Source organism: Hypomesus nipponensis, chromosome 5 (assembly GCF_054491055.1).
Source record: "Hypomesus nipponensis isolate SF chromosome 5, ASM5449105v1, whole genome shotgun sequence".
Classification (NCBI taxonomy): Eukaryota; Metazoa; Chordata; class Actinopteri; order Osmeriformes; family Osmeridae; genus Hypomesus; species Hypomesus nipponensis.
Genome location: NC_140365.1, coordinates 4,516,896 through 4,537,284, shown reverse-complemented (window position 1 = coordinate 4,537,284; position 20,389 = coordinate 4,516,896). Strand labels below are relative to the sequence as shown.

General features: G+C 48.0%; 3 protein-coding genes across 3 annotated transcripts; all 3 read right to left on the bottom strand.

Annotated features, from left to right (window-relative positions):
- Nucleotides 1-27: 27 nt before the first annotated feature.
- Nucleotides 28-6,478, bottom strand: LOC146287953 (very long-chain acyl-CoA dehydrogenase, mitochondrial-like). The gene is made up of 20 exons (XM_084698354.1): nucleotides 6,206-6,478; nucleotides 6,063-6,129; nucleotides 5,208-5,276; nucleotides 4,911-4,983; nucleotides 4,748-4,812; nucleotides 4,415-4,549; nucleotides 4,123-4,267; nucleotides 3,773-3,902; nucleotides 3,513-3,638; nucleotides 3,023-3,221; nucleotides 2,662-2,766; nucleotides 2,432-2,518; nucleotides 2,278-2,340; nucleotides 2,072-2,173; nucleotides 1,887-1,984; nucleotides 1,694-1,766; nucleotides 1,528-1,600; nucleotides 1,306-1,378; nucleotides 1,101-1,176; nucleotides 28-996 (listed from the first exon to the last, which is right to left on the bottom strand). Exons 1-20 carry the CDS (start codon nucleotides 6,271-6,273, stop codon nucleotides 859-861), a joined length of 1,965 nt encoding a protein of 654 aa, XP_084554480.1. The 5' UTR covers nucleotides 6,274-6,478; the 3' UTR covers nucleotides 28-858.
- Nucleotides 6,479-6,865: 387 nt separating this feature from the next.
- Nucleotides 6,866-15,706, bottom strand: LOC146287952 (segment polarity protein dishevelled homolog DVL-2-like). The gene is given in 16 exon segments (XM_084697984.1): nucleotides 6,866-9,113; nucleotides 9,223-9,441; nucleotides 9,540-9,716; nucleotides 9,895-10,026; nucleotides 10,135-10,269; nucleotides 10,434-10,501; nucleotides 10,730-10,806; nucleotides 11,051-11,190; nucleotides 11,420-11,489; nucleotides 11,668-11,758; nucleotides 11,987-12,113; nucleotides 12,232-12,341; nucleotides 12,753-12,814; nucleotides 12,816-12,908; nucleotides 13,264-13,333; nucleotides 15,204-15,706. Coding segments are annotated over 16 exon segments (2,244 nt in total). The 5' UTR covers nucleotides 15,365-15,706; the 3' UTR covers nucleotides 6,866-8,601.
- Nucleotides 15,707-16,256: 550 nt separating this feature from the next.
- Nucleotides 16,257-20,083, bottom strand: LOC146287951 (uncharacterized). Its single transcript, XM_084697985.1, has 15 exons — nucleotides 19,577-20,083; nucleotides 19,368-19,483; nucleotides 19,089-19,192; nucleotides 18,719-18,893; nucleotides 18,527-18,644; nucleotides 18,367-18,452; nucleotides 18,144-18,289; nucleotides 17,895-18,071; nucleotides 17,624-17,725; nucleotides 17,464-17,517; nucleotides 17,295-17,336; nucleotides 17,114-17,191; nucleotides 16,944-17,000; nucleotides 16,796-16,834; nucleotides 16,257-16,599 (listed from the first exon to the last, which is right to left on the bottom strand). Exons 1-15 carry the CDS (start codon nucleotides 20,009-20,011, stop codon nucleotides 16,262-16,264), a joined length of 2,067 nt encoding a protein of 688 aa, XP_084554111.1. The 5' UTR covers nucleotides 20,012-20,083; the 3' UTR covers nucleotides 16,257-16,261.
- Between the last annotated feature and the right edge of the window lie 306 nt (nucleotides 20,084-20,389).

Sequence of the window (20,389 nt, the reverse complement as noted above, 5' to 3'; positions counted from 1 at the left end):
GACACATTCATATATTTGACAAACTACTTGGTTATCTATTTTAGATTTAATTTAGACATGATCATATAAGATGTTCCTTTTTGATTCAAGAGCTTTTACACAACATACTGGATCTTAAGTTTCACCAGTGGACCTGCAACTCCTTGTAAAGGCAATGGCATTATTAGGCACATGTGAGTTCAACAGTTTGTGCTGCACCATGTCAAATGAATGACGGTATAATAAAACATTTACATGTAAAACAACACCTTAAAAATGCTAGGGGAAAAAAAATCCAGGCAAAGTCAAATCTGGGAATGTGACATTCTAAAGTCGACTCCAGTATTACTAAATCCGTTGAGAATTTTTTTTGAAAGTGACAGTGATAATGAGTGCAGCACAAACAAGTGAATATTAAGTTATTGTGGATAGAGAACATGCATTTCAACAGTCTAGACACCAGTAGATTCAACAAGTTAATACCCTCACTGCTGTGTTCCTTACATCTCCTCTCTCTCTTGTACAAACCAACCCCAAACACAACATCTTGGTCATTGAGATGCACAGACATGCACATACCATCTTATAACTCCAAACCAAACAATATGCTGGACATTATTCATATAACAGGTTAGTCATCTAAAAAAGAACATAAATAACGGTTTAACACAAGTCATTGTTCGTGAGGAGACTCGATTCGTTATGGCCTTGGAGCTCTGACGGAGTACTGGGACTCTCCATAGAGCTGTCTGCAGAGGGGAGCTCTCTCCTTCCTCTCCCTCTCTCTCCTTCCTCTCCCTCCCTCCCTCCCTCTCCCTCCCTCCTTCCTCTCCCTCCCTCTCGGTCTAGAGGCTTTCTGAGGGGAGGCAGTGGGGGGGTTTAGAAGCCCAGGGGGTGAGGAGACACCACTCCTCCGTTCTCCACCACGGCCGAGGAGATGGCCTTCAGGTTCTTGAACACCTGCGCGGTGGAGCTGGACTTCAGGGCTTTGCAGTTGTCCATGATCCTGTCGTGGGCCTGCGGGTGGGAGAGAGGTCAAAAGGTGAGAAGTCAAGACGTGGGGCTTGAGGACACAGCTGACAAGGGGGGACAGAGGGGGAGGGAGGAGAGGGGAACCTCACCTCGACACACCAGGTGTCACACAGCATCTTCTCATGCTGGGCCGTGGGGAGACCGTTGCTCAGTGAGCGCGACGCCCTGGGGGGAGAGAGACACAGCTTCACACCTGGGCCTGGGGTCACACCCTGGGCTGCCAGGGTCTCTCTCTCCAGGAGCAGGGGAGTGCTCCACAGTGTGTGTGTGTGTGGGTGGTAACGTCAGTCTCACCTGGACAGAACCACCACCATGGCGTACAGGTCGATGGCACCATCTGCCACCCTCTTCAGGACAAACTGCTCATCTGGAAGAGAGAGAAGACGTCAGGACACCACACACACACACAGTACTGCCTTCCCTGTGAGGACTCAGGGAGGGCTTGATCCAGAGAATTCTCCCACCGTGAATAGTAACAGTATTCTTGTGATAACTGTGTAACCTCTCCAGGCTCACCTATGATCTTCTTGCCGTGTTTCAGCAACATGTCCTCCACTGTGACTCCAAACTGCTCTATGGCCTTCACAGCCTAGGGTGGGCAGGGCAAATATTGAGACATTGATCCAAACACACTTGTGCACATCTCTACCCCCCACTCCCTTCTAGATGGGCAGTTTCCTACCAGGTCTCCAGACTGGGCCAGCTCTGGGTGGACGGAGCCCCTCAGGGACAGACCGGTACTCAGACCTGCTCTCCTGAAAACAGGGGACAGGAAACACCATCAAGCACAGCTCTCCGGGCTAAGGGACAGACCACAGATGAGAGGAGGAGGGTAGATCTCACCTCGTACAGATTCAGTTTATACACACACTGACCTCTTGGCCCTCTTGGACACCTCTCCGGCCAGCATTCCAGCGTTACCCAGCGGGTTCTTCAGAGCCTTTTGCAGCGTCTTCAGATGGTTCCCCGCATTCTACAACGAGTACAACCATGTGGAATCATGTGTGTTGACAGTGGTTAAGGTTCAAATAAAACGCGATCAGAGAACAGAGTTGTGTACCTGGAAGCCATTGAGAGCCACGAACAGCCGGAGGATGTCGTTGGTTCCTTCAAAGATCCTGAAGATTCTCAGATCCCTCATGACCCTCTCCACCCCCGAGTCCTGAGAAGACACCAGACCATGTGAGCTCAGAAGCTCTAGCAGGATGAAGGTGTGTGGAAAGCAAAACTCCCGCTCAGAGACTCGGGTCAGCGGTGTAAACGTACCTTCATGAAGCCCATTCCTCCCATGACCTGGATACACTCATCAGTCACCACCCACGCTGCCTCCTGGGGGAGAAGGAGAGAGAGAAAAAAACATTCAGTTCTGATCTTCCTCCCAGAATCGACTCCTGACACACGACAGATTCGTCCCACTCACGGAGGCGAAGATCTTGCTGATGGCCGCTTCGATCTGGAACTCTGACGCGCCGCTGTCCATGTTCCCACTGATCATGTAGGCCATCGACTGAAACAGCAGAGGGCGACAGATCACACTCCGGAACATGCCACGGAGGAACAGCGGGTGAAAACCGTCGCTGTGCGACAAGTAATATGGGTCATGTGATAGGTAATATGGGTCATGTGACAGGGGACCCGGTGTCGCTGTACCTCAGTGACGTAGTGCATCATGGCCATGCGTGCCATCTTCTCCTGGATAGCGCCGTACGTGTGGATCTTGCTGCCAAACTGGGTCCTGTTCGCTGCATGGTCCACCTGCACACATACAGCAGCAGGTAAACACAGACCCTTCCTTGATTGGGCAAGGCACTTCACCCTACTTGCCTCGGGGGGAATGTCCCTGTACTTACTGTAAGTCGCTCTGGATAAGAGCGTCTGCTAAATGACTAAAAATGTAAAATAAAAGTGTCTGCTACAAAATGTAATCAAGCCTGGAGATGTGACACACACACACACACACACACACACACACACACACACACACACACACACACTCGCGTGGGGGACTCACAGCCTTGGCAATGACGCCCTTCATGGTGCCGGAAAGAGCCGCCGCCATGCCGAAGCGTCCGTTGTTCAGGATGTTCATGGCCACCTTGAAGCCCCCGCCCACCTCCCCCAGCACGCAGTCTATCGGCACCTTCACGTTCTCAAAGTACACCTCCGCCGTGTTGGACGCCTTGATGCCCATCTTCTTCTCTGGAGGACCGCTGGGGGAAGACAGAGGACGTAACACACGTTTACATGTTGTTCGTGTAGCAGAGGCTTTTATAAAAATCGACATACAAATAACTTCTTATTCATCAAGTACAGCAAGGCATCTTTGTAACTGCAACCTCTAAGATCTGCAGTCAAATTCTCTACTGTAACCATTTCATATGCGTTTCATCACTTGTTCACTTGTTCAGGACCCTTTACAGACTAATAAAAGGAAAAGAACAAAACGCAGTAATATTCACAAACGTGGCGGCGTCACCTAACGTAGGTGATCTGTGACTCACTGTGTGACTCCTCCGAAGCTCCTCTCCACCACGAAGGCTGTGATCTTGTCCTTCATGAGCCCCGTCTTCTCATCCAACATGGGCGTCTTGGCGAAGACGGTGAAGATCTCGGCCAACCCTCCATTGCTAACGGGGTAGAGGAGCGTAGGACGATGAGCACACGGGGGTCAGAGGTCAGACACACGTGCCCTGACACCAGGCTGGGTGGAACTGGGTACCTGATGAGTGCCCAGGGTCAGGGGTGTGTTTGATACGCGTACCTGATCCAGATCTTTCCTCCTGTGAGGTTGAAGAACTGTCCGCAGGGGGAGAGGGTGGCAACGGTCTTGATGGAGGCGGCATCTGAGCCACTGGCCGGCTCGGTCAGACAGAACGCTGCTATCGTCTCCCCTGTAGAATAGAGTGAAGTAACGTGGAATAGAATGCAACTGTCCAAACAGGATGGACATTTTTATTTGGCATCAATTTCTATTAAAAAGATCACATACTCGTCTCATTACATACAATTGAAATGTAATCTTTGGGGGGGATTTTATCTATGTCTCAGGAGTGGGGGATTAGGATTAGCACTAGAAACAGATTAGCCTGGGTCTGGTCTCTCTGATCTCACCTGTGGCCAGTTTGGGCAGGTACTTCTCCTTCTGGGCTGGGTTTCCAAACAGCAGAATGCCCTTGAAGCCAATGGACTGGTGGGCACCCAGGGTGATTCCCACGCCCAGGTCGTGCATCCCCACTATCTCCACCAGCCTGGCATACTGGAGGACAAGAGAGATACATTGGAGATGTCAAGACAGAGAGAAGAGAAGTCTTGCTCGGGGGGGGGGGGGCTTTACAGACAGTGCTCAGGGGTTAGGGCCTAACCGTTAGGCCCACCTGAGCCTGGTGTGGAGTGTCCAGCTCACCTGTGTGTTGGAGAGCCCCAGGCCCCCCAGGTCAGCAGGCACCTGGAGGCCAAAGGCCCCCATCTCCTTCAGCCCCTCCATGGTGTGGTCCTCCACCTTCTCCAGAGCGTCGTTCTTCGCCGGGTCGTTGACCTCCTGAAACACCAGAGAGGCGTGAGGTCAGACTCAAACGATTGACACATTACATTGAATATGCTTGTAATATAAAATAAAACAAGTACAGCATGAAATCTATTTCAGAGACGAGACAACAAGCGATAAACACAAGACATTTAGCCTAAAATTGTATTCATTTAGCAGATGCTTTTATTAAAAGACAGACCACAAACTCACGTCAAAGAATTTGGAAACAGGGCCAACTAGCTCCTGGAGAAACTGAGTCTGCTCCTCGTTCATCACTGAAATACAAGAGACAGGTCCTCTAAACACAGCTCCAGAACGCCGGGCTTCCAGGATCAAATCAAATTGTATTAAGGTTCCCCTCAAACCCACTCACCAGAGGGGTAGGGGAACACCTGGGCCGTGGTGATCTGGCCCTTGAACATGTTCACAGCAAAGGACTTGGATTCCTACACGAGACAGACACAGCTTCAGTCATCATATCTAAGTGTTGAGGGTCAAAACCAGCAAAGAGAGAAACAGAGAGAGGGAGAAAGAAAGAGGGAGAGAGAGAGACACAGAGAGAGGGAGAAAGAAAGAGAGAGAGACAGACACAGAAAGAGGGAGAAAGAGAGAGAGAGAGACAGACACAAAGAGAGATGATTTTTGAATGTTGTATTGACGTGGGTCTCACCACAGTCTGGGTCTTCTTCTTGTCCTTGACTGCTGTGGTGCTACCAGACACAGGCTTGTCCAGCACCACCTGCAGGACAACAGAAAATGTCCTCATTGACAACACACAGACTTGGAGACTGGGTCAGGGTAGACATAAGTGGAATTACAGAGAGGATAATCAAGCACAATAAAACATAGGAGAGGAAATAATGCATGTCATCTGACAGTTGCTGAATTATCAAGGCCTTCCCATTAATGTCAACAATCGCTATGTTTGTTGTTTCAACATCTTATCATTCATAACATAGAAAATCCGAATGTGTTATCAAAGTACTGCGTCAAATTTGCAGTGCTGCAACAAAATTGTAAATTCATTGAGTTGTTTATTTTTCCATGTTGAAGACGTTACAGCGCACAGTGACCTCTACATGTCTGCGCGTGATGCCATCACTGAAATAGAACCCCAATGACACCTCTACCTATACCCTATATCTGACGTCACGTGCTTTCACGATGAACTTTCCCCTACTTCCTGGGCGAATGCATTGCTTAGCTTAGCTACCATAATAGAGACTACATTATGTATGTTACATTAACTGACATATAGGATATTGTTATTTTGTATTGACATTATCATCCTACATATTGTATTGTTTTGGCACTATTATTAAACTCTTTTATTCATTCGTTTGTTTCATTTGATATGATGGGACATTCAATCTCACTCATGCTACTAGGTTTCGAAATAATAAAACAAATATGGGCATTCTTGGTTAAAAGATTACAAAAACAATGAATCATTTTTTAATAAAGATAATGTTATGAAAAGCCTGTTATGTAAAGCAGACTGACAGCTAACAGCTACAGCGCATACCTCGGCGGTCTGAGTCGCATAGAGACGGGCATTCCGAGTCGCTGCTACGGCGATCTGCTTTTGAACCCTGCGAGCAGAAAATCGTACATTATTCACCCATTGTTGTGTTTTATTCGAAGTGCGTTCAGTGGAGATTCACTTACCCGGGGAACGCAGGAGAAATACGAAGAGCTGCACTGCACAAAGCTGGACTGACTTTACCCAAAAGCATTATAAATGTTGCCGGTTTGACTGTCTGGAAGAAATTGTAACAAAAGCGGTGTTGTTTTCCTGTTTATGGAATATGCTCACAGGCGACCTTCTCTGCTTGCCTACAATAAGTAACTGACTCTGTTGTTAAATGTGGTGTGGCTCCAAGTTATATAGGTAGCAAAACTGCTCTTGTGTAAGCTGATTTTTTTCTGAAGAAAATGGCTCTGCCATAGAAGTGTGCATGATAGACAAGTCTGTGGGGGGTTTTCTGAGGCGAAGGCGCGTTACACACGTCATCTTCCTGTTGCGGCGGAGTCGGATCTAGTTCACGGATATCTATGCGTATGATGACGACATGTGTGGGAAGGGCACGGTTGTAACTAAGCATTGTGGGAACTGGAGTTGTATTGCTATCCTATAACAAAGTATCTGATTTTACATTTACATTTCATTTCGCAGACGTTTTTATCCAAAGTGACGTACAAATCTATTCCGCGATATTGTCCCATTTATATTAACACATCGTCATAAAACATCTAGGAATAAAAAAAAGCACACAATATGAACATCCACAGGAAGTATTGAGGTCAAATGAGAGGGACAATTGCACATTCAATCTAGTAAAAATGTATTGTTAAAAAATTGACAACTATCAAGCAAACATGCATTATGGCACTACATTAATGTTTTTCTTAATATGAATACAAAAAAATACATATAAGAAAAAGTATGATCACTCAGTGATATAAAAAAGTGAGTTGGAGTGTGAAATCAGAGCTTAAAGCAATTTAAAATGTATAACTGCTCTCTTAGAAAAAACGTTATAGACACTTTCCAATCACTATCCAAATACTGCTGTACCATCTCCCATTCACCCAGTGATGTGCAACCATGACGACCTCAGCTCTCTGAGAAAAGGAGCCACATGAACATGAGTGCATGCTTGATACAAACCTAACACTTCCTTAAAAACCTCTCAAACCTTCCTACTGCTCCTGAGCAGTATAATCTGTATATATCACAAGGAAAAATGTGAAGTCACTCATAAAAATAAAAAAAACACACACACACATATATATATATGCTTTGTGATGACAAATGGTTAAGTACCATTACAATAACATGTAGATAAACACAACAGCAATCTGCCTGCTAAGTGCATGTGCTATGCTCCATTAATATCTGTAATACACACATCTCCAGCTCAGATATTCATAAACATGATACGCCGACATTTCAACCATGGCGCAATGGGACTCTTGGAACAAATCGAACATGATTGAGTTCTTTTAAAGCTGCAAATTAAATCCAAATGAGAAACTGTGCTCCCAACTCATGTCTGAAATTCCGTGCTTTCCTCCAGATGGAGTTTGTGGTGTCACAAAGGAAGCCAAGGAGCAAAACGTACATTCCACCCACACTGAACTGCCTGTGCTGTTAAAAAACTCTCAGCCTCATTAGCTTTCACATCATGTTTAGAGGGTACAAAACGTGTATATTTCCTGACATATCTTACCTATTGTACCTTTAAATACTAACAAAAATGATTATTGACCTTTTTCCCTGTCAGAGCAGTCAGGTGTGATGACATAAATATTTTGTTGCAGCTGGAAAGAAAAAAAAGTTGATACTTTTGATACATTCAGATAAAAATGTAATCTCGTTCACATCTTCAGGTGGTTAGTGCTGTCGTTAGCCATTCACCTCCACACGTCCTTTAAACTTGCATCGTCTTCCCTGAGGACCACAGTGGTGCTGTCGTAGGAACGTCTAGAAATCCATTCACATGTTCACTGTACCAAGTTCCCACGGTTACACACCTCACAGTCATCTCTGTTAAACTACAGATGTACTGTGTCCAGTGGTACGTCGTTTGACAAAAAAAAAAACAATGACATTTAACAAAACCTTCAAATCTGTGTTGATTCCTTCCATTCAAATGATTTTGGGGATAATGGTGAAATCACACACACAATATCAAACCACCAACAATAATGCTAATAGTCATATATTTGGGTTAAAAGTAACGTTACATCATCAATTCCAGCTTGTCTCACAAGACATAGGGGATTGTCCAGAGGAAGAGAAGACCAAGTCCTCCTGCCAGGAGGTGTTTATTCCAGGTGAACGTGAGGACAGGTGTGGCTTAAAGTTCCGTGATACCCTGGGATCCTGAAGTTGGCCCGTGCTGCGGTCCACACGCCTCCTAACTCTGCCTCCACACACGCCTCCTAACTCCGCCTCCTAACTCCGCCTCCACACACGCCTCCTGACTCCGCCTCCACACGCGCCTCCTGATTCCGCCTCCACACACGCCTCCCGACTCCGCCTCCACACGCTCCGTCTCCTACATGACGTCCACAAAGAATTCGCTGGGGTTCCCCATGGCCAGGTGGAAGGACTGGCGGGAGGCCGTGAGCTCCGGGGGCACGGAGCCCAGCTCCCGGGTGGGTGGGGCCCCCGGAGGCCCCCCAGGCGTAGAGGCAGGGGGCAGGCCTGGGAGGGAGGGCCCAGGGGGGAGCTGGGGGTGTGGGGGGCCGAGACCGGGCATGGCGTGATGATGCATGTGTGGGTGTTGGGGGACCATCATGACCATCATGGGGTTGTAGGAGAGGGGGAGGCCCTGGGGGAACTGGAGGTGGGGGGGTGGGGGCCGGGGAAGCGAGCGCTGGCTGTGGAGGCTGTGCTCGCTGGGCGGGGCCGAGCTGTGCTCCCTCCTCCTGCCGCTCCGTGTGGAATACTCTGATTCGCTGCCGCTGCCGGAGCGAGAGTCGGCCCCGCCCCCGGCCCCGCCTACTGGGGACTTGCCCTTACGACGCCGCTCGCCCTCGCTCCGGGTAGAGCCACTGCTCCGGCTCCCTGCACACAGGACACCAGGGTTAACACACACACACACACCAAGTCCCAGCCTCACACACACACACACACCTCTGAGAGAAACTAGCCACACAAACACACGCAATCTCACCTTCACTGTGTTGGCTGCCCGTGCTCCCAGGGGTGTAGCTGTAGCTGGTCAGCTCGTGGTAAGGGGGGGGCTGGCTGGCGTAGGCATTGGTGTACTGGTAGGGGAAGGTGTGCATCAGCGGCCAGGGAGAGGCCCCTGAGATGGGCAGGGGAGCCAGCGTGTCCTGGTCTGAAGCTCCACTGGAGCCGTCGTTGTCGTTCATGGACAAGTTAGCCATGTCTGGGGAGAGAGACGCAACAGAACAGCGGTCAGTCTTCCAGCCAGGACAGGAAAGCGAGTTCGCAGTACCGTCTGAGAACAGCAGAGGGCGCCCTCACAGTTCTCGCAGTCGCTGAAGTCTCCGAAGATGTAGTAGCACTGCTCGGAGAAGGTGATCTTGTTGACGGTGTGGCGGATGAAGCCGGCCTTCAGCAGGTTGCTGGCGTATTTACGCGCCTCGCGGCGATCCTGGAAACCCTCAATGTGCTGGTAGAGCCATTCCACCACGTCGGAGCCTGACAGTCACACACACACACACACACACAGACACACACAGAGGGATGAAAGTGGTTCTATCTACAGCTAGCAAGTATCTCTTATGACCTCATCCTCCTAACCTTCCCTCTCATGGATGGATGTGTGTGTGTGTGTGTGTAATGGTGGGTAAGGCTTTGTGTACGAGCGTCTCCTCACCCAGGAAGGCGTTGGGGATGGTGATCTTCAGCCACATCCTGTCCCTCACCTCCAGGCCAGACTCTGGGGAGGCCATGGCCTTGGCCACAGACGCCATGTCAGAGTGGAGAGACAGGTTGAAGTCGTCAAACCCTTGGGGACGAGATCAAACAAGCAGGATAAGCCTCCTTCGATCCCCCATACGTGTCGCTTTGGATAAAAGTCTGCCCGAATGAACGCAAACATATTCAGCAGCCTCACGTTCGGTTTCGGTGACGGAGGAGTTGGAGGTGATGGTGCTGAGCGAGGAGCTGCCAGGGTAGGGGGCGTAGGTCCCCGCCAGCCCCACAGAGTGACTCACCCACACGCCAGGGTCTATGGGCCGGATGGGCTCATCTAGCAGGGCCACACAGGAGCACAGTCAGAAGCTTCACATCGACTCGTGTGTGTGTGTGTGTGTATGATGTGCAAAGGGGTCTAGTATACGTTTATCTGTGTTTGTTTTATACACATGTATTATATGTATTTGTGAGGGCTAATCAGGCTTCCAGGCTACGTACTGCGAGGCAGGGTGAAGTAGCCCTGAGGAGTGGGGTCCCAACACTTCGCCACTGTCAGGATGATGGGTCTGGAGGACACAATCAGTACACTCTTTATTTATAGTATCTATATTGTTAGTAGGATTGTTGTAGGATCATGAATTATTCCTAGGATTAGGAATGATTTATTTATTAGAAGTTTAGATAGACTGCTCAGAAACTGTCAAGACCTGTACCTGACAAGTCAACTTGAAGCAACAAATGTCAATGACAATGGCACTGTGACGCTACCTAGATAATGAGTTAGTCTCTCTCACCCGGGTTTGTGTACAATGTCTCTCAGCACACGCACCGCGTCGTCGTTACTCATGTTCTCAAAGTTGATGTCGTTCACCTGGACGGGTACAGAGTGAAGTGTGAAGAGAGCAGTGGGAAGAAAACCCCCTCCAACACACACACACACACACACACACCTCACACACACACACACACACCTCACACACACATACACACACACACAGACCTCACACACACACACCTCTCACACACCCACACCTCACACACACACACCCACACACCTCACACACACACACCTCTCACACACCTCTCACACACACACCTCTCACATACACACACACCTGCAACAGCATGTCTCCTGGTTCGATGCGCCCGTCGGCCCCCACGGCCCCCCCCTTCATGATGGAGCCGATGTAGATGCCCCCGTCCCCTCTCTCGTTGCTCTGCCCCACGATGCTGATGCCCAGGAAGTTGTACTTCTCTGACAACGGCAAAACAGGAAGTGCATCACACAAGAGGCTAAGCTGCAGTTACACTACGTACAGTTATTTTTGTGTGTATGGTTATTATGGGTGGATACTGGATAGATATATAGATATGTAGATTTTCCTTCTGAGAATTTGTGGCCATTACAGCAGAGTATCCCTTGTGTTCAACACAAATGACACCGAGGGGGGCTGTGGAGGCCAGGGAGTGTGTGAGGGACTCACCCATGTTGAGAGTGACTGTGATGATGTTGAGTGACATCGTGGAGTCTGTCACACTGCTGAAGGACGAAGCCTGAAACATGACAACACGACCCTCAGCACCATCGTAACCACAGCTGCTGCACGGTCACCACATCTACTGACAGACGCAGCCAGGACCACAATCCAAATCTCAGAACCACACTTTGACTCCCCACACCCCAGACCCAGAGTCCAGACTGTGCATGTGGAGGGAGGGGGGGGGGGCGTACCCTCTCCAGCCTGGTTGGCCTCTGCTTCCTCCTCCTGCGGTGCCTCTTCATCAGCCGAGAAGCCGTGCTCTGCTCCGTGGTACTGCTGAACCTTCACAAACCAGCAGGGGGAAGCAGAGAACAATTAGAGTTGACCTTTATTTTCGCTTTTATCCATAGAGATATACAAATAGTGATCACTTTGCTATACCCTCCTCCCTCCCTGTCCCCTCCTCTCTACCTGTCCCCTCCTCCCCCTCCCTGTCCCCTCCTCCCTACCTGTCCCCTCCTCCCCCCTCCCTGTCCCCTCCTCCGTACCTGTCCCCTCCCTCCCTCTCACCTGCTCATGGTATCGTCGTCAGAGTCACAGAAGCTGGTGGTGTCCAGCTCGCTGCTCATGACGGTGGAGGAGCTCTCGTACCCGGCCAGGTGGCGCTCCAGACGACTCTGGCCGTTCATGCGGGGGCCTGAGGCATCGGCATGGACACACACACACACACACAGAGGGACACACGAACCACAGTCATGAAGGGGCTGTGACCCCTGACCCCTGACCCCTGGCGTGTGAGGAGGAGTGAGTCTCACCATGCTGCTCTGTGCTCTCCCTGCGTCTGGGCCGCTCCCTCCTGAAGGACAGAACGGACTCTGTGTCCGTACGTTCGTCCAGCTGTTCCACACTGCCGGCCGCGTTAGGGCTGACAGACGGACAAATGGACAGACAGAGAGAGAGAGACAGAGAGAGAGAGAGAGACACAGAGAGACAGAGAGAGAGAGTGAGAGACAGAGACGGAGAGAGAAAGAGAGAGAGAGAGAGAGTGAGAGACAGACACGGAGAGAGAGAAAGAGAGAGAGAGAGAGAGAGAGAGAGAGAGAGAGAGAGAGAGATAGAGAGACAGACAGACAGACAGACACAGACACAGACACGGACAGACAGACAGGCAGACAAACTTGATTCATCACCTCGGCAGAATATGTCCCTAAATAGCAACGAACCTTACATTCAACATCATCCGCCTAAGCTCAAACATCAGACACAACCTGGTGCCACTGTATCGGAGTCAAAGGTGCGTCTCTGAAAGCACTGTCTGTGTGAAGCTCCAACGTACTGGAATGAGGGCGGTCTGGAGTCTCCGATGCCCCCTGTCCTCTCTGCTGGGGGGAGGCAGAGGGGGGGGCACGGGGGGAGGCGGGGGGGAGGGGGAGGGCCGGACCTCCACGGGTGCCGGAGGGGGCTCCCCCAGCGGGCTGTCTGAGGACACCAGCTGGAGACGGGTGGAGGAAGACGAGGAGTGGAGGTGGATACGAAGATGGAAAGAAAAGGTGAGCAATTGTGTTGACAGAAGATGGAGAACGTGTCACCATAACAGATTTAACAAGTGTATTGGAGTCAGATGGCTGAGCGGTTAGGGAATCGGGCTAGTAATCAGAAGTTTGCTGGTTCGATTCCCGGCTGTGCAAAATGACGTTGTGTCCTTGAGCAAGGCACTTCACCTTACTTGCCTCGGGGGGAATGTCCCTGTACTTACTGTAAGTCGCTCTGGATGAGAGCGTCTGCTAAATGACTAAGTGTAAATGTAACACAACACAACAGACGGGTAAGAAAGCAGAACATCTTACCCATGACACAACTCTCCCGTTGAAGCACGGTAGTTTTGCAGCATCATCGGAAATCTCCTCCTTCACCACCCTGACGGGGGGGGGGGGGGAGAGCGGGGGAAGAGCATTAGGACCTGTCCTGGTCACCCTCACCCTTCCTGTCTCGTCGACTGTCACACACACAGAGCACACTTACACACCCACTCATGTTTAACTGTCCTCATCCACACACAAACATGTACACACCAAGGGGGTCAGACGGCTGAGCGGTTAGGGAGTCGGGCTATTAATCAGCAGGTTACAGGTTTGATTCCCAGCTGTGCCAAATGACGTTGTGTCCTTGGGCAAGGCACTTCACCCTACTTGCCTCGGGGAGAATGTCCCTGTACTTACTGTAAGTCGCTCTGGATAAGAGCGTCTGCTAAATGTAAATGTAAATAGTAAGGCCTACAGAGCCCTGCAGCCTCCCCTTGGTGGTCTGACAAACCAGTTCTATCAACACAACGACATCTCTTTCCCACCGCACCACACATGGAAGTCTGGGCTATCTTCACAATCACATTCCTCTCCGTGGTTGAGGATGCATGTTGTTGGTTGAGTTTTATCCGTCCATCACCTGTGTGTGGGAATACCAGAGAGCCTGTCGCTGCCTGTGAGCCCAGAGATAAGGCTTCGTTCTGGGGCAGGAGACCGTCTAGGCACGAAACTCAGGTCTCGACGCACACCAACAAGACTGCCTGGTTTATAACCGCAGCCAACAGGACCGCCCCCTGTACGTCCCAATGAATGAAAACCTCCGCTACATTACATGACATGATTACATTGTGTGTTACTGTGTCATCTAACAAAATACAAGAATGTACACAGCTGGAGGTCTGGGGTAGAGGCCATGCTGTAAGAGTTCAAACTGCTGCCCTCTACACTGTCAGCTACATTCCCCTACACATACGCTAATGACTGGCAGCACCCTGGGAGTTAAGAGTACACTGGCTTGTACTGTGACCTGGATAATGGGCGTATGGAGGAGGGCACAGCCAAAGAGGCCTAACTCAAACTAATAGAGTAACAGAATTAGTCGGACAAAAATGTAAAAGGTTGCAGCCTAATGGAGTGGAGTCAGTGTCCAAACATCCATATCTCCAACGTAGGCCTATGGTTTCCCTACACCGTGTGACTGAGTGAGGAAGTCTGAATCTGTGAGTCCAGAACCAGGAACAGATCCAAGAGTTGAAGACCTACAGACACATTACAGTTTACAGTTGCGCGTTGGAGGAGTGATTCTGGAGAGGAAGCGGAGCAGCTGGGAAGAGGGGTGTCTGGCACCAAGCCCAAATATGAAAAGTGGGCTAAAAGACCCCCCCCCCCCCCCCCCCCCGCCCGACAGTACTCATCATCATTGCTGGTTATGTTCAAATCGTTTTTTCTTTTAGGCCTAATGCTTTCTTTTAACTCCTCGGGCACTGCCAGAAATTGCTACAAATGTAAACAATTACGAATCCAAATAAATGTACAGTTTACAGTCAAATCATAAGTTTCAGATATTAAACTAACTGATGGATGTAAAGGATGATATTCAAATTGTTTTTATATATATATATTTGTTATACTTTTTTTACTTTGTAGGCTAGGTGTAAAAAATGTGTTGTGTTGACGGCTGTCGTATCCATTAGGTTAGTCAGTTTGTTACGGCTTCCCTCGATGTGATAGATCTACTAAGCCCAGCATAGGTTTTAGCGGAATTGACATCACTGGAATTGCTGCTTGGTCCTCAACCTTTTCGGATGATGCGGGATATAAACACATCCACACTGTTACAAAAACGTAATCCACCCAGTTTTGACTGAAAATGTGTTTTATTCATACCTCGTGACAATACGGTTATAGTTTGGTACGCTACATCAATAAGACCTTTTAAAGCAAATCACGGAGAAGCGTTGGTCTCTCACAGCATCACAACTTACCCGAAATCCTGATCCATAGATTTAAAGAAGAACTTGTAGTTTGGCTTGTTCAAAACCTGTTTAAAATCCTGTAGTGTTATCTGTTCTGATGGTATTGGTATCTTCACCAAATACGGCGTCTCCTCCTCGTCTATGTGGTATATTATTTTTGTTTCCGCCATTTCACCAGTCCTTTCTGTCCCTCTAAATATCCAGCTGGTTAAGAACAGGACGGAGTGGACGGTACGAAACCTCTGCAAAAATAAGTTACGAAGCTAACTACACCCCCAAACCTGCCACCATTGAAAATATGTAGTTTTGTTATGGTTCCCCAGTTTTAATTCTGGCTTCACTCTTTGTTAGGTCTGTGAAATCCCCAGGTACGCAGAAGTTCTCCGAAACTTTTCGGCCCCAAGTTGTAAGCGCTGTCGGGAGGAGGGGGCATATACCGCTGCTCCTGCTAATAGCCAACGCGGCGTGTGACGTACCTTCTAACGCCGCTGCACCGTATCCCCTTCCCAGTTTAGAACATCCGATTGAAATTCCAAAGATACCTTGGTACCCATGACCGGCATTTCACAAGGCACAATATTCACATTACTACAGTGTTCATGTAGGCTACCTTTATCGTATTTCCCCCCCCCCCCCCCCAACCCCTTCGGGATATAAGAGCCTGCTTTCCGGTCAAAATCTAAACGCCCAACAGGGTCCATCTTTGAAGAATTTACATTCTTTAGGTCAGTGATCATTTATGGATATCCGAAATATCAGTGTTCCAGCAGGAAGATAAAAATGCAGATCAAGTTGACTACATGAGCATGCTGCAGCTGTCATGCGGCACCAACTTGAAAATGTTGCACACTGGCCCAATAAATGTATGCATTATTAAATCAGAATGCAGCCTGAGGCCAAGAGGGTGTTCTAAACTTAAAAACGCCATTTAACCAGAATTATATTAGCAAAACAGACCGCTGTGGTTCTAGGCTTTCACTACTGCATAACATTCTCATCCAAAACTCAGAATTACCACAAAGTTTGTCCGGAATGTATTCAATGAATTATTCAGCAGAAGGGTAGGTTTAAAGTATCTTTAATACGTTTTCTTCTATGGTAATGTCAGCATCTGTATCCTCTGTGCGCCTCACAGTGTCCGTCTCGGTGTGAATACCCTCCTGTTTGGAGGTGGGGAGGCTCAGATCACTGGGTGTTTGGTCCCTATGGAGACGGCCCTTGTCCCCAGGTGTTGCAGCTGGGGTCTCAAACCCCTGGATTGTGTCAGGGACGTCATCCCCATGGGCAACGGCTTGTTTACCATCTTCATGCGATGAGTTGATAGGTGTGGCCTGGTCAAGGTCCCCCAGCAGGAGGGGGATCCCAGGAGACACAGTCTCCTTGGTCAAGTCATCAGCCCAAGTCCCTGTTGGCAGATAAATAAATAAAAGGTCACTTCCATTTCTCATCCAAAGAGCACCCTCATTCCATAGTTCTCAATACCCAGTTCTAATCTCTGTCTCTTTTTCTGGACTGAAGTTCTCTGGTGTGGAGACAAAGCCTGAATATGCATATATATTTTACAGATGAGGGAATGCCATTGTGGGTTCTTAAGAGATTACCTTGTCCTAATCCTTCCGTCTCCTCCTCTGGACTGGATTCTGGTAAAGGGACCGCCAAGATTGATAATCCACATACATTTTCCAAATGGGGGAATGTTTGTGTTTACCAATTCCCCTCTTCCACAAATGAGTTATGGGACCAAATTACCTTGTCCCGATCCTTCATTCTCTTCTGTACTGAAGTCCTCCAGGCTATCCAAGATACCTGAATATGAAGGTTGTAAATTGATGATCTACATACATTTTCCAGATGGGGGAAATGAAACACATGGTGTTTACCAATCCCACAAGTGGGATTTCTTATAGGACTAAAATGACCTTGTCTTGATCCTTCATTCTCTTCTGGCCTAAAATCCTCGATGCTTCTAGGTTCTGGAGTAGGGCTCTCTAAGAAGCCTGAATAATTTAAAGGTTGATAAACCACATTCATTTTCCAATGTCAATAGGAATGTCAGTATTAAACAATCCCCACAAGTGAGTTCTCATGGGACTAAAGTACCTTGTCTTGGTCCTTCATTCAAGTCATCCATGCTCCTAGTTTCTGGTGTTGGGATCACCAAGAAAACTGAGGGTTACTAAGAGACACATTATCCAGATAGGGTAATGCCATATAGAGTTTACCAATCCCACATTTTCCACAAGTGGGTTCTCGTATGGGACCAAAGTACCTTGTTCTGATCCTTCATTCTCCTCTGAACTGAAGTCGTTGAAGCTTCTGGGTTCTGGTGTTGGAAATGCCAAGAAGCCTCAATAAGGGTAATACATTTTACAAAAGGGAATGAAAATGCGTTTTTAAATCTCTTCAGAACAAAACAGAGCCATACATACCTATAACAGTCTTATCCAGAAACTTTCCATAACCCTGTTCTCCAGCCATCTTCCGCTTCTCATCCCTCATATTTTTCTCAGTGCTTATGGATTCTGGTGTGGCTACATGGGTTGATACAGTACACATTTTCCATCAGTACAGAGAAATCCTATACATAGTCCCATCAAAATCATACCACTATTTATAAGTCAGTCCCATCAGGGACTGCCAAATGTAATGTGACAAAGGTCTATACAGAGATGCTAGTTTGGGTTATGCTCGCAACTGCACCTTCTTGTATGTTTCCCCTCTGTGAATTTCCATTGTCAACCCTGCTCTTCCATTTGCTGCTTGACAATAGCCGTCTCCTTGGTTCAGAATGACCAGACACTCTCGAAGTTAAAGGTAGACTTTTTGGTTTGCCTGGAAAAACCAGGACTGGGGCCAAAGCAGTTTCTTCTTCCCATCCTAAGATAAGTACATGGTTTAAATAATACTGGTCGGTTTATAAATCAATGCCATCGAACCTAGCATATATACCTTTAGGGAGCTTTGAACTTTTCTGAAAGCCTGTATTGTAAGTCTTGCCGACTTGAGTCTTTAGAGCAGCGGGATTCGGACTGTCAGCTCCATCGTATCTCTGACACCGACTACACAGCAAGTCAGGCCCGTCAGATGACCTCCATCTGGAACTCAAATACAATTACTGTCCACGGTCCCTTCGCATGCTTAAAATCCCAACTAAAAAAAATGAGTCGCCTACCTTTCATTGATGTAGGAACATGCCTTGAGTTGGGTGTCTGCAGAGCCCGAGATGGGAACAGCAGCGAGGAGACAGCTGATGAAGATCTGTAAGAAAGGAGCTGGATGAGCGACGAAGAACAGCTGTAGTCTCGACGGTCCAAGGAAAATGAGGCCCTTACCTCGCCACCCTCCTGCTTGTAAAACCTAAAGGCATCGATGGAGAACTGGAGCTTTTCGTCGCTCGTCCTTGGCATGAACTGAGAGCGGGAACCCGTCTGCTGGGAATCAACCAAGCACCTGCAGGGAACCTTAATGTGAGAGAACATCCAGACTAAGTGGACCCACACACACACAATTTATGAACCAATTACCCATTCTGAATGAACTCGTATCTAGGTAGAGAGCTTGGGTCAGGGCCCAGGGTGGCCACACAGCTGTTTATGAAGACCCTCATCCTTGTGTGATGTGCGACCAAGACTGAAGCTTCTATGTTTATCATGCCGCCTAGGTAATACACTCTGGTTCCACGCTTGTGCAGCCAATCACCTGAAGAAAACAGGAGCAACCAGAATCATTTGAAATTGCTGCACTGTGCTGGGACACTGATGTTATTTTTCATCATGCCTCAAACAGAACGCTTCACAAATCAGTGAAATACTGTTAGAATAGCACACTTCCATTTTCTACTTCATACATTAAAGCGCTATCCAGTATGACAGGTTGCAATACTAAGTCACTTACTGGTCATGATTTTCAGGTCAAACACCAAGCTTTCTTCAGCAAATACTGATGAAGAGTAGGGTATCCATGTTGGCTGAAGAGCATCAGTAGACACACTGAACTTCCTAAAACATACCCGAATGTAGTAAGTGAATCGACACTGCCAGCATAGACATCATTCAGTTGTACAACATTTGACGAGAGATCAAGAGGTAAAAAAAAAAACCCATCTGTCACCTTGGATAAAATCATCTAAACAAATGCATGTCATTTCTTAAGTTAATGTCAATGTTAATCAACCTTCCAAAATGACATTCAACAGGAATGGTGGCCTTCTCCATCCTGACAACTCCATCTGTAGCCCTACGCGGTGAATATAAGAGGACGTTTTTGTAGACAAGGAAGTTTTCGTTCACCTGTGGATTCACAAAACAAGTGTTTGATAAGGACATCAAAAAGTGTTCCATTAGGACATTTAAAGTGTTCTTTAGATAGATGTTTGACTCTACCGATCCCTTTGCTCCACAGTCCTGAAGTCCAGCAAGCAAGGTGAACTCATTCGCTGATGACTGAACAGCTCTGCATCTGTCGTCTTCTTCTTCTTCAACTCCAAGGTGCAACTCGTTCCCCTCGATCAGAACTCCATTTTCAAAAAGGTTGGCGTTCACAACAATCTCTATGTGGTCTGGGTAACAATGCACAATGACTGGTTTTGCCAGTTTTTGTTTAACATCTGACAGGCTTTGCTGTTCCTGTGGCATTTGTTCAAAATACTGGGCCACATTTGGAGACACTCTTCTTTGTACCCGTTCTGTAAAATACCTGTGTCTTGTTTCATGTCTAGCAGGATATGCAAAGGCAGGACAATTAAAGTGCAGTCCTGACAAAAAGAACAAAAACTGAAAGTTGAACAAAAGCAGGACACAGTTTTCCATCATCGTCATCGGAAGGTTAAATAATCCTAAAATTGTCACCGGTCCCTGACTAACACACAACAAAATTAAACCGTGTTGTCTTCAGTAAATTTACTTTTCCCCCAAACCAATTTAAGCAATTTCAAGGATCACACACCTGAACAGGGTTAACCTTAATTGGCAGGCCAGAGATGTAAATGAGAAGCTACCTCCATTGAGTGTGAGGGAACGCGACATCTAGCAGTAGCGGCATGGGCCACCGGGTTTATGATATCGTGCAGGACCTTTTGAAACACCAAGCACGATTATCTGTGTACGGCATATATGTTTGATGAAAAATGTCAGTGGCGAATGAGGACAGGACATGCAATCTGACATTAACCTCAACAAAGGAAGTTCGAATATTTG

Bases quoted from the DNA above. Each gene is read 5' to 3' on its own strand.
- LOC146287953 (XM_084698354.1), bottom strand. From the start codon at position 6,273: ATGCTTTTGGGTAAAGTCAGTCCAGCTTTGTGCAGTGCAGCTCTTCGT. The intron at 4,550-4,747 runs GTGAGTTTGTGG...CTGGTGTTTCAG, and splicing joins CTGTTTCCAAATTCTTTGAC to GAGGTCAACGACCCGGCGAA. The intron at 2,519-2,661 runs GTACAGCGACAC...CTGCTGTTTCAG, and splicing joins TGATGCACTACGTCACTGAG to TCGATGGCCTACATGATCAG.
- LOC146287951 (XM_084697985.1), bottom strand. From the start codon at position 20,011: ATGACGATGATGGAAAACTGTGTCCTGCTTTTGTTCAACTTTCAGTTT. The intron at 17,726-17,894 runs GTGCAGTTGCGA...CAACCCATGTAG, and splicing joins GAGGGGAAACATACAAGAAG to CCACACCAGAATCCATAAGC. The intron at 16,600-16,795 runs GTAATCTCTTAA...ATCTGCCAACAG, and splicing joins GACGGAAGGATTAGGACAAG to GGACTTGGGCTGATGACTTG.